This window comes from Eurosta solidaginis, chromosome 3, assembly GCF_040869045.1.
Source record: "Eurosta solidaginis isolate ZX-2024a chromosome 3, ASM4086904v1, whole genome shotgun sequence".
Lineage (NCBI taxonomy): Eukaryota > Metazoa > Arthropoda > Insecta > Diptera > Tephritidae > Eurosta > Eurosta solidaginis.
In genome coordinates this window covers 23,636,001-23,647,933 of record NC_090321.1, presented here as the reverse complement: position 1 = coordinate 23,647,933, position 11,933 = coordinate 23,636,001, and the positions used below count along the sequence as shown (strand labels likewise).

General features: G+C 37.9%; 1 protein-coding gene across 3 annotated transcripts in view; it reads left to right on the top strand.

Annotated features, from left to right (window-relative positions):
- The first annotated feature begins 963 nt into the window (after positions 1 to 963).
- Positions 964 to 11,933, top strand: part of LOC137246283 (senecionine N-oxygenase-like) — a 339,460-nt gene continuing 328,490 nt past the window's right edge. The window contains exons 1-5 of one of the 3 annotated variants that reach the window (XR_010951436.1): positions 964 to 1,300; positions 1,373 to 1,562; positions 7,902 to 8,073; positions 8,146 to 8,696; positions 8,754 to 9,748. Coding sequence is in view for 2 of the 3 variants with exons in the window: in XM_067777392.1 (XP_067633493.1) it covers positions 1,104 to 1,300; positions 1,373 to 1,562; positions 7,902 to 8,073; positions 8,146 to 8,696; positions 8,754 to 8,921 (1,278 nt within the window). In the remaining variant the exon portion in view is untranslated. Of the gene's footprint in view, positions 1,301 to 1,372; positions 1,563 to 7,901; positions 8,074 to 8,145; positions 8,697 to 8,753; positions 9,916 to 11,933 lie in introns of those variants that run through there. The other 2 variants (XM_067777392.1, XM_067777393.1) reach the window with 2 other exon arrangements.

Sequence of the window (11,933 nt, the reverse complement as noted above, 5' to 3'; positions counted from 1 at the left end):
TATTGTAGTGGACAGCCGGACATGTCTGAAAACTGAAGCTACGCGGTCATCCATAATGAGCTCTTATATCATAAAGCCGGACAACAGCAGTTAATATCTTTGAACTTTAAATCGGTCGACTTTCATTCTAAAATATCGTTTTGATTTAAAGAAGACTATTGAAATCAATGTTGTGAACACAAACGTCTGCAAACTCTGGTCTACATTTTTAAAATTGTATACAGGGTCCTTACAAAATTTTAATTATGTAGATGCGCCGAGGATTATACGATTTTCACTCATTACGCAATGATATCCACTTAGACTGCTTACGATTTCGAGGGCGGCATCCTTGGCCGAATAGTCACTCCGTAACGTTTCAAGGTGTTCCTCTGGTGTAGCTCGGCAGCATAGCGCGACAAAAGCATGTGACCGCCAAGGAGCCACAAATGATTTAAAGAAATTGTTTTCTTGACAATCATTAGGAGTTATCCCTAGGTGAAACTACGCTTTGCACGAGATATGCAGACAAAAGTGTGACTATTTTTTGTATCTCTATTTCTTTTCAGCAGACGCAGCAGTCCAATTCCAAACACCGGTGTTAGGTTCGAAGCCTCTCTGGAGTAAGGGAGCAAGGGACAATCCCTCCGCAAGAGATGTTGAGGCAAAAACCCCGGATATTTCCGAAATGGCCAACACGCTGATTTCCTTAAATACATACAAACAAAACCTTTCCTAAATATTATTATTTTTTTTTTAATCGAAAAATCAAGCTTTTTAAAGTAAGAACACCGGCGTACGCCGGCGCGCCGCTCACGCCACCGCCGCCGCCGCCGATAAAGTGATCGGCGAAAACCTCTAGGCGGAGCATTCTACCACCACACCACGGTGGTAGTCACGCAATATACTATGTATATACATATGTATGAATGTATACCCGATAGCTGCTTATCTAGTAGAAAAGAGCACAATCGTCATTGCAATTGAATGCATTTAGTTAGCGATAAGAAAACGAAAAAGTTAATCGTTCATTTAAACAGCGCTCATATTCATGAGGAACAAGAAAAATTCATAAATAAAATCTATGCAGATTTATTTTTAAAAAGTCCATTAATTCCTTTAAAATGACTACCAAAAAGCGAGTTTGCATTATAGGCGCCGGAATGGCTGGGCTCACAGCACTTAAAAACACATTGGAGCATGATTTGGATGCGATCGCTTATGAACGTCATACAGCGATCGGTGGCACTTGGATCTATATGGAACGTAAGGAGGGTGATAGTGAGGAAGATGTGTTCAGTAGCATGTATTATGGCTTGCTGTAAGTGTTATTAAATTATGAAGATATTTTAACAGTTGATGTGTAAGATGAAACGATTTTCATTTCGCTTAGAACAAATTTACCAAAGGAACTGATGGGATTTCCAGATTATGATTTTGATACAAGCATTGAAGATTCCTTTATCAGCTCAGAGTTGGTGTTACAGTATTTGCACGATTATGCTAGTCATTTTAAGTTAGCGCCACATATAAAGTTTGAACATGAAATAATGCGTGTCCGACCGCGAAAAAACTGCTGGGAGGTAAGTAGAGGGAACAAAAGGCAAGTCTGTTCTATATCGATCTATCCAGCGCCGAGTGGGTTTTGCACGAAGAACCTAAGCTATGTATCTCAAAATCGACGGGATTTATATATATACATATATTAAGCTGGGTCGATTTATTAACCTATATCGCGCCATCGATTTTTCGCTCAGGAAAAAAATGTTCCACTAAGCATGCCCAAAAATTTGAGTTTTTTGACTCTTTCTTTGATTCTTAAGTTTTTTTTCATTACCTACTTAAAAAATTTTCATTTGATTTAAAAATTTTCATGTATACCCTGCATCAACTTGCGGCGCAGTACGATTTTGACATTTGTCCATCGAATTTACAAAAACAAAGTACATGGAACTTTTATTTATGTTTGTAGGTATGTCACCATGCTGCCACCTTGTATCGCTCCGGCATGATACCCTGTCCGACTCAAAATTGTCCGCTAAAAACTTTGGCGATAACAGTTTTTTGAAAAAAAAAAAAAAATATAATTTTTGGGTTTGGAGGAGTGTTTTGGTGAAAAATTTTATTTTTTCGCCTTTTTTTAAGGGTTTCTTCAGAAACGTGCAAAAGTGTTGCCGATGAAAACGAATTTGTCTCATAGTTCATATCCCACTTAAAATTATGCGATAAAAACGTTGGCATTAACAGTTTTCGATGGCGCGATATGGGTTAACTTTCGTCCATGCAAATCAACCCAGCTTAATATATATGGAGTATAATAAAATCTTGAATCTGTCTGTTAGACGAAGTACCGCAACAAATGCTTTATGTAAATACTGCATTATTCGGCTGTTACGGCGCGTATGTCTACCACAGGAAAATTCTAAGCCTCTTAACCCGCCGAGCAAGCTTTGCTTTGCAAGGCAAGTTGTATTCCAGAGTTCTGCGAGCGATTCCAAAAATTCGATATCAACATCTAATCCATTCTCAATTAGAATTCTATAGAGGCATGAATGGATGATCTCTATACTAGGGCTCATACAAATATTCGAATAATTCGATTAATCATTCGATCATTCTATTTTATATTTTTTAACGGTTATTAATCAAATATCACTTCTCGAATAGTTGATTTATTTAGCTTATTCGAATAATCGCAACTCTAACGATTTTCAAAATCGAACTGCGATTTTGTATGAAGTGTTCATACAAAAAAATTACGTATACGCCGTGCATCTACCACATATTTATTCTTCGTTGAATATATTTTAATTTGATCGTTTATTAGGTATTGAAATCGTGGAATAGCACGTCTCACAAATAGTGTCCTAAGTAAAATTTTCCGAATATCAATATTTGGTAAGAAAGTCCAAATTTGGTCAAAAATCTACATTTGTTAACCATTTTTGGAAACCTATTTCTAAACTAAATATCTCTAACTTTAAAAGTAAAGGAAACGTTCGTACTTTTGCAACATGTCATACCTGATCTTGCTACGATGAAAAGAAGGCTCGAGATGTGATGAGTGAAAGTCGGCTGGCGAGCTTTGGGCACCGATTTTTCGAAAAAGTTGAGTTGTATGAAACTTAAAAAATGTCTCCCATATTTTTGTCCGCCTTGGCTCCAGGAATATGTGAGCAAAGTATTTAAATTCCATTGGGAACACTCTGTTTATAGCACATTGGAATAGATTTAAATCCACCTAATTTTCATTTTGTTTTAGGGATATATCACAGTTAGTTTCGTTATTATTGTCAGACTATTTCGCGATAATTTCGGAGATATTACGGAATATTTTTAGGTTTGATCCCCAAATTACGTTCGAAAGATTTCGAAATTACCACAAATTGCTCCAGAAGATACCCCGGAAGAGCTCCGAAATAGTCTACAAATACATCCACCCGAAATTAGCTCGAAGTGATTCGTAAATGACAAGGGGAGAATCCTGAAATGGCCCCGAAGATCATCAGGAAATGAGGGCGAATTGACATCGAATTTACCCGGGAGAGCTCCAAATGATCCCGAAATAGCTCCAATAATGAAATAGTTTGTAAAACTATCCCGAAATTACCACTAAATGATCCCTAAATGGCCCAGGGAGAATCCCGAAATAGATCATCAGAAAACTACCACAAAATTACCTCGAAATGGTACAGAAGAAACACGAAATAGTTCTCAAATGAATCTGACAGCTTATTTCTCTGCTTCTCTTGAGAAGCAAAGAGAAAATATTGAGTTTTTGCTTAAAGTTTACTCATGTTTATTTTAATACTCGAATAATCGTTCACCAGCAATTATTCGAATGATCAACAGCGAGCAAATGTTCGAATAATCGACGATGTACATATATAAGAGCAAATATAAGAGCACTCGAATATTCGATTAATCGAATAATATCTATACCCTTGGCCCAAAGTTCACGGCCATCTTCACAGACGGCTCCAAACTTAATAGCAATTTCAGCATATTTTGTTTGGTATCCACCTGCAAGTTTTTTCACTATTTTTACTAATATAAAGATCCCGAGCCATTGTAGCGTTTTTCGCCTGAACTAACAGACAAAAAAGGGGCCTATGATGTGCGACATCTTAAGAATCCCACCACCATAACAAACTACTGAGTCTAACATAAATTTCAGACAATCCTGCAGTGCATTGGCTTCTTTGCACATCACAGAAGCGATGTGAGTTCCAGGTCAAAGTGGTGTACATGGTACATTAAACCCGCAATAAAATATGGAGGTCCGCCAGTTTGTGGCGAAAATTAAAAAGCAGCACACAACCAATTTGAAGAGGTATATCACACTCAGCTATTATTATTAAGCTAAGCTAGTGCATACTATTTTCCCCCGATCGAAATACTTGCAATCACATCGATCACGTTGTGATGGACGGGGGGCATGCTTCCAGTGTTTTAGATGTGCGCACGATCCGAGGACCTAACATGGACTCGGACCAGCCAAAATACGCACCCGCCTCTGCGTGGCTAAAACCAAGGAACAAAAAACACAAGGAAAGCTAGACGTCGAAAGGCTGCAATCGCAACAGACTGCCAATGATTTCGCAACTCGATTCTCACACCTGTTCTCTGAGAGCTCAACTCAGCCTGAAGGAATGCAGGAGTAGTGGGAGCATATCTCCAAAGCACTTTCTACTGCCACCGAGGAAGAAATTGGTTACCGGCGGCCACGGAAAAACAACTGGTACGATGAAGAATGCCGCGTTGAAATCGAAAGAAAAGACGCTGCCTACAGGGCTACGTTAAAAGCGAGCGCAACAAGAGGAGTGTGTGAACGCTATCGCGAGTTAAAATGGTAAGCGAGATGCCTTTTCACGAATAAAAAAGCAGAGGCAGAAAGGCGTGAGTGCGAGGAGCGTGAACTGATAGCCAACAGAAATAATGCCCGAAAATTTTACTAACAAATTCGGCGACAGACGGAAGGTTTTAAGACCGGGGCAAACTCCTGTAAGAACGAAAACGGCGACCTTGTAACTGATGTCCAGAAAGTACTTAGATTATGGAGGGAACACTTCTCTACTCTCCTAAATGGAGACAGCGATTTACCGCACAGGGATGACGAACCCGATCCCGCAATCGATATTGATGGAATGAAGCCCACCGTGAATCGGCTGATTGGACCTTATCAGTGCGGCTTCAGATCTGGTAAATCTACCATCGACCAGATTTTCACAATGCGCCAAATCTTGGAAAAAACCCGCGAAAAAAGAATCGACACACATCATCTCTTCGTAGATTTTAAAACCGCCTTCGGCAGCACGAAAATGAGCTGCCTATATGCCGCTATGTCTGAATTTGGTTTCCCCGCAAAACTTATACGGCTGTGTAAAATGACGTTGAGCAACACCATCAGCTCAGTCAGAATTGGGAAGGACCTCTCCGAGCCGTTCGAAACTATACGAGGTTTCAGACAGGGTGACCCCCTATCGTGCGATTTCTTTAATTTGACGCTGGAGAAAATTATACTAGCTGCAGAACTTTACCGCTCTGGAACAATATTCTATAAAAGCGTGCAGTTACTGGCATATACTGATGACATTGATATCATCGGCCTAAACACCCGCGCCGTTAGTGCTGCTTACTCCAAACTGGAAAAATAAGGGATAAAGATAGGTTTGATGGTGAATGAGGACAAAACGAAGTACCTGCAAAGAGTCAGCGCACATGCGCCTTGGCACCACGCTACTGTTGGCAGCCATAATTTCGAAATAGTAAAAGACTTCGTTTATTTGGGAACCATCATTAACACTAGCAAAAACATCAGCTCTGAAATCCAGCGAGGAATCACTCTTGCCAATAAATGCTACTTTGGAGTAGGTAGACATTAATATAGTCCAGCGAATTAAAACGCAGCGGCTGCGCTGGCTAGGCCATGTTATGCGAATGAAAGACGACGCTCCGGCCAAGAAAGTGTTTCTATCGGAACCCGCCTATGGAAGCAGAGGTAGAGGGCGGCACCCACTCCGTTGGAAGGACCAGGTGGAAAACGATTTAAACTCCCTTGGTGTGACCAATTGGCGCCGGTTGGCAGAGAGAAGGAGCGACTGGCGCGCCTTGTTTGACGGCCATAACCGTTTAAACGGTTAAGCGCCAATTAAGTACGTCGTCTGTCTGTCCGTGAACACGATAACTTCGGTAAAATTTTGAGGTATCTTAATGAAATTTGCTATGTAAGCTCCTGGGCACTCATCACTTCATAACAAAGACGGATAAAGCGATGAAACTTGGCAGGTAGGTTGACCTTATGACGCAGAATAGAAAATTGGTAAAATTGGTAAAATTTTGGACAATGGGCGTGGCACCGCCCACTTTTATTAGGAGGTAATTTAGAAGTTTTTTAATTTACAAGTTTTGCAAGCTTTAATTTGGCAGTCGTTGAAGGTATCATGATGAAATTTGGTAGGATCGTTACTCCTATTACTACATGTACTTTACATAAAAATTAGCAGAATCGGATGACAAACACGCCCACTTTCTAAAAAAAAATTTAAAGTCAAATTTTAACAAAAAATTGAATATCTTTCGAGTATATAAGTAAATTATGTCAACATTCAACTCTTGTAATGATATGATGCAGCAAAATACAAAAATAAAAGAAAATTTCAAAATGGGCGTGGCTCGAACAAAAATTTACCAATCCTTGTGAAATTTGGTATGCGCATAGATTCTATGACTTTAACTGTTTTCTGTGAAAATGGGTGAAATCGGTTGAAGCCACGCCCAGTTTTTATACACAGTCGACCGTCTGTTCTTCCGCTCGACTGTTAACAAAATAACTTGAGCAAAAATCGATATATCTTTACTAAACTTAGTTCACGTATTTATCTGAACTTACTTTATCTTGGTATTATCGAAAATTTCAAAAAATTTAAAAAATGCCATAATCCTATACCAAATACGAAAAAAGTGATGAAACATGGTAATTGGATTGGTTTATTGACGCAAAATATAACTTTATAAAAAATTTTGTAAAATGGGTGTGACACCTACCATATTAAGTAGAAGAAAATGAAACAGTTCTGCAGGGCGAATTCAAAAGCCCTCGGAGTCATGGCAGGAATAGTGTTCGTGGTATTACATATATAAATAAATCAGGGGTACCCGACAGATGATGTTCTGGGTCACCCTGGTCCACATTTTTGTCGATATCTCGAAAACGTCTTCAGATATACAACTAAGGGCCACTCCCTTTTAAAACCCTCATTAATACCCTTAATTTGATACCCATATCGTACAAATATATTCTAGAGTCACCCCTGGTCCATTTTTATGGCGATATCTCGAAAAGGCGTCCACCTATAGAACTATGGCCCACTCCCTTTTAAAATACTCCTTAATATCTTCCATTTTATACTCATGTCATACAAACATATTCCAGGGTTACCATATATTCATTTTCCTACATGGTGATTTTCCCTTATTTTGTCTCCAAAGCTATCTGCTGAGTATGTGATTTTCGGTTACACCCGAACTTAGCCTTCCTTACTTGTTTAGAATACGTTTCCTTTCTTATATAAACAACCGCAGAATCTTGAATGATGCTACAGTAGCATGCTCTTGTGGTGGTAGCGTGCTACGCCTACCACACTGACGATCCTGAGTTCAAGTCCCGGACAAAGCAACATCCAAAATTTAGAAACAAGTTTTTTCATATCGTAAAAAGTGTCGCGCGCCTTGTGTATATTTTTTATTAAAACCATTTTCCAAAACTTTTGACACATCACCTCCGATATGTGACTTAAATAATCTAACCCGCCCCTAGGATCCTATTCGCAAACCATTTACACTAATTAACTTGGAATTCTGACTTGTAATAAATATGAGCGAAAGTTCGGTTATTTATCACTTATTTCCTACATCTACAGGTTATAGTGCACGATCTGAAGAGCGACATGTTTCTTGTCGAACTTTTTGATTTTGTGCTCATTTGCAATGGTCACTTTAGCATGCCATTTTATCCAAATACCAAAGGCCTCAATCAATATCGTGGACAACGCTTACACAGTCATCTATATCGTAAGCCGGATGTTTTGAAAGGTAACACAGATAAATAACTTATTTCCTTTTAACTGATTTCTGGCGGATGCTCCTCGCACTCTCTCATTACAGATCATACCGTTTTGGTTGTTGGTGGTGGCCCAAGCGGCATTGACATTGTACATCACATCTACCAGCATGCCAAACATATCTATCTTAGTCATCATTTAGAAGCAGCACCACGTACGGACTTCATGCCGAATGTCACACAGAAACCTGATGTTGAGCGTTTCACAAAAGATGGCGCTGTATTTAAGGATGGCAGTAGTGCTTCCTTTTCTTATGTGATTTTCTGCACTGGCTACAAGTTTACCTTTCCTTTTTTGAGTGTCGATTGTGGTCTCAACGTGGACTTCAATTATGTATATCCTCTATACAAACATTGTTTGAATATTAATAAATCATCAATGGCCATAATCGGGTTGCCGCATCAAGTTTGTCCAGCACAACTTTTCGATTTACAAGTACGTTTTGTTCTCACATACTTTACGGGACGTAAAAAAATGCCCAGTGAATCTGAAATGCTAGCAGATATGAAGGCGGATATGGAGGAGCGTTGGGCTAGTGGAGTAACAAAGCGCGTAGCTCACAAAATGGGACCTAGACAGGTACAGAAATCAATGGTTTGTTTTCTACTATTTTAGCTTATTTCTTTATTAATCTTCGCTTTTTCATTGCAGTTCGATTACTATGAAGACTTGGGTGTCACAGCGGGTATAAAAAAACTCAAGCCAGTGGTGCCCAAAATAATGAAAGCTTGCTCTCGTAAATACATTTTCGAATTGGATACATATCGTCAAAGTCGATTTAAAGTTGTTGATGATGAGAATTTTGTGAAGATTGCGTAGTTATGAATTTAAGTAGATGTTAACACTATTTAAAAACAAGTAAAGGTGTCTAAGTTCGGGTGTAACCGAACATTATATCCTCAGCGTGAGCTTCAAGTGTACATTTCATTTCAGATAAATTACTTTTTACATAACACGGGGCACCGCCCTTTTAAAAAAAATGTCTTCCTATTTCCTCTTACAATAAAACTTGATAAGTGAAACATCATTGATTCAAAACTAAGTTATAGCTTATTATTCTAGTCTACGACCCTTTTAAACTTGTTTTATATCTAAGTTGCCGTGGTCTTTAACCGATCCCGTCCATTTTTTCCTAGAAATATTTTCTGCTAGAAGAAAAATATGTGTACACAATTTCATTACGGTATGTTAATTTTTCTTCGAGTTATGGCTCCCGAAACATAGAAAATTGCGGTGCCAAACCCATTTTGAAAAATATTTGTGTTTTCCAATTTAATGTTATAATTCAATTTAGAAAGTAAAATTCTTTTAACACAAAGCTCTTTTTCGATAAGATATAGCTTATTATTTTCGTCTACGACCCTTTTAAAAATCTTTTATATAAAAGTGGGCGTGGTCTTTAACCGATCTCGTCCATTTTTTCCCAGAAATATTTCCTGCTATAGGGAAAATCTGTGTACCCAATTATATTACGATCCCTTAATTTTTCTTCGTGCTGGTTCCCGAAACATAGAAAATTGCTTAGTCATAAAAGAGGCGGTGCCACGCTCATTTTTTAAAATTTGAAGTTTTTCCTATTTATTGTTATAAATCCACTAGGGAAATGAAATACCATTGATATAAAGCTCTTTTTTGCAAAGATATATGTAGCTCATTTAATTCGTCCACGACCCTTTTAAAAATCTTTTATATAAAAGTGGGCGTGGTCCTTAACCGATTTCGTTAATTTTCCTTCAAAGCATTCCTTATAGCAAAGGCAACCTCTCTGCCGAATTTTGTTACGATAGGTTTAACGATTTTTGATTTATGATTAATAATATTTGTAAAATTTATTTTATCACAATTGGGCGGTGCTAGGCCCATTTAAAAACATGTTTCCAAATTTTTATCAATCAGTCCACATGTAAAATTTCAACATTCTAGGTGTATTATTTACTAAATTTGTATGTTGTGTTTTCCAAAATATTATATATATAAAAAAGTGGGCGTGGTTATGACCCGATTTCGCTCATTTTCAATATCAATCTATTCTGGGTGCAGGTAAGCTAGTGTACCAAATTTGGTGAAGATATCTCAATATTTACTCAAGTTATCGTGCTAACGGACGGACGGACGGACGGAAGGACATGGCTCAATCAAAATTTTTTTTGCTACTGATAATTTTGATATATTGAAGTCTATATCTATCTCGATTCCTTTATACCTGTACAACCAACCGTTATACAATCAAAGTTAATATACTCTGTGTGCAAGGTACGCTGAGTATAAAAAATATATTATTAAGTGTCAAAGTATCTATTTAATAAAGATCCTTTAATGTATATTTTTTCGACATTGAAGTATTTTTAAGCGATTTTCCGGATTTCTTTGCCAATAAAATTCGAATATTCCTACAGTAAGGCATTATTCTTGTTGAAGGCGACTAAGACTCCCAAATTCAAAGGTTGGAATGGGTTAAAAAAAATAGTTCCCGGAGCAGTGTTAGTATCGGGGCGTATCGGATTCACATCACTCAAAGGACTACCCATATCCGTAAATTTCCCAAAGAGTTTGCTCGACCATCTTGGAAACTATTTAATTGGACCAAATTGAACCTGGTACGTCATCCCGCCCCAACGCATTTTGAGACGCCAGAGCCACGCCTGCTAAATATGTGCATAATTTCATATTTGTAACATGATTCCAATCGGAGCAGTCAGTTCGGCACAAACTCCTCGTCGCGGAGAGTTTAAGGTATTAAAACAATACCTAAAAATAGCATAAGGAATTAAGTAAAATGATACTGGTTGGCTACCACACTTGAAAAAAGGTTCAGTATATGTGAGTTCCCTACAAACCAACCTGGTCGACGGCGGTAGTTTGGAGGTAGCATGCTCGCCTGCTCGCCTACTGTATAAGGTCCAAGGTTCTACACCCTGTTTAAAAGAACATAAAAATACTATCGCAAATATTCCAAAACGGTGTTGAGTTGGCACAAAATAACGTGGTCCTTCCAATTTGTAGAAAAAATTTAAAGTAGGACTACACGAATTTAAATCGAAGCTCAGTGCAACGCTTTTATTTAATTGTCTGATCAACGCCCTAGATTGATGAGGAGTGTGATGACTAGTACCTAGGACCTACCTAATTATTTTCTAGCTTTTAGTATTATTACTTCATGTAAGTATTGTTTTCAATAAAACCGTTTAACTTAAAAATTTTTTAAAATTGTTTTATTTTCAAGTTTTTAGTTTTTATTTAATTGCCTATTATTTCTCATTCTATTTAGTTCATTTGGTGACTCATTATTACAAGGACTCTTTCCTGACAATTTGTTACAATGTAAGTCTTCAATATGTAATCTTTCCTAAGACTTTACTCGACTCTGCGCCACGTATGCTTGTCCCTCCTCAAACTCCAAAATATTTTGATGTCACTTCTACCGGACTGTATGTAATATTTGTTCCAAATATGAGCCAAATCGGACATCAAAGGTCGCTTTCTATTCATGCATGTATTATGTGTTCCAAATATGGACCAAATCGGACCACAAATACGATTTTTTTGAATATCTCGATCCTTGCGCCACCTAGCGACGATTTTTTCATACGTCGCTTTCTATTCTTGTATGTATTATGTGTTCCAAATATGAGCCAAATCGGACCACAAATACGATTTTTTGAATATCTCGTTCCTTGCGCCACCTAGCGGCGATTTTTTTCATAGGTCGCTTTATATTCTTGTATGTATTATGTGTTCCAAATATGAGCCAAATCAGACCACAAATACAATTTTTTGAATATCTCAACCTTGCACATTCATTTTATATAGCTTAGAATTATAGCTTTTGGC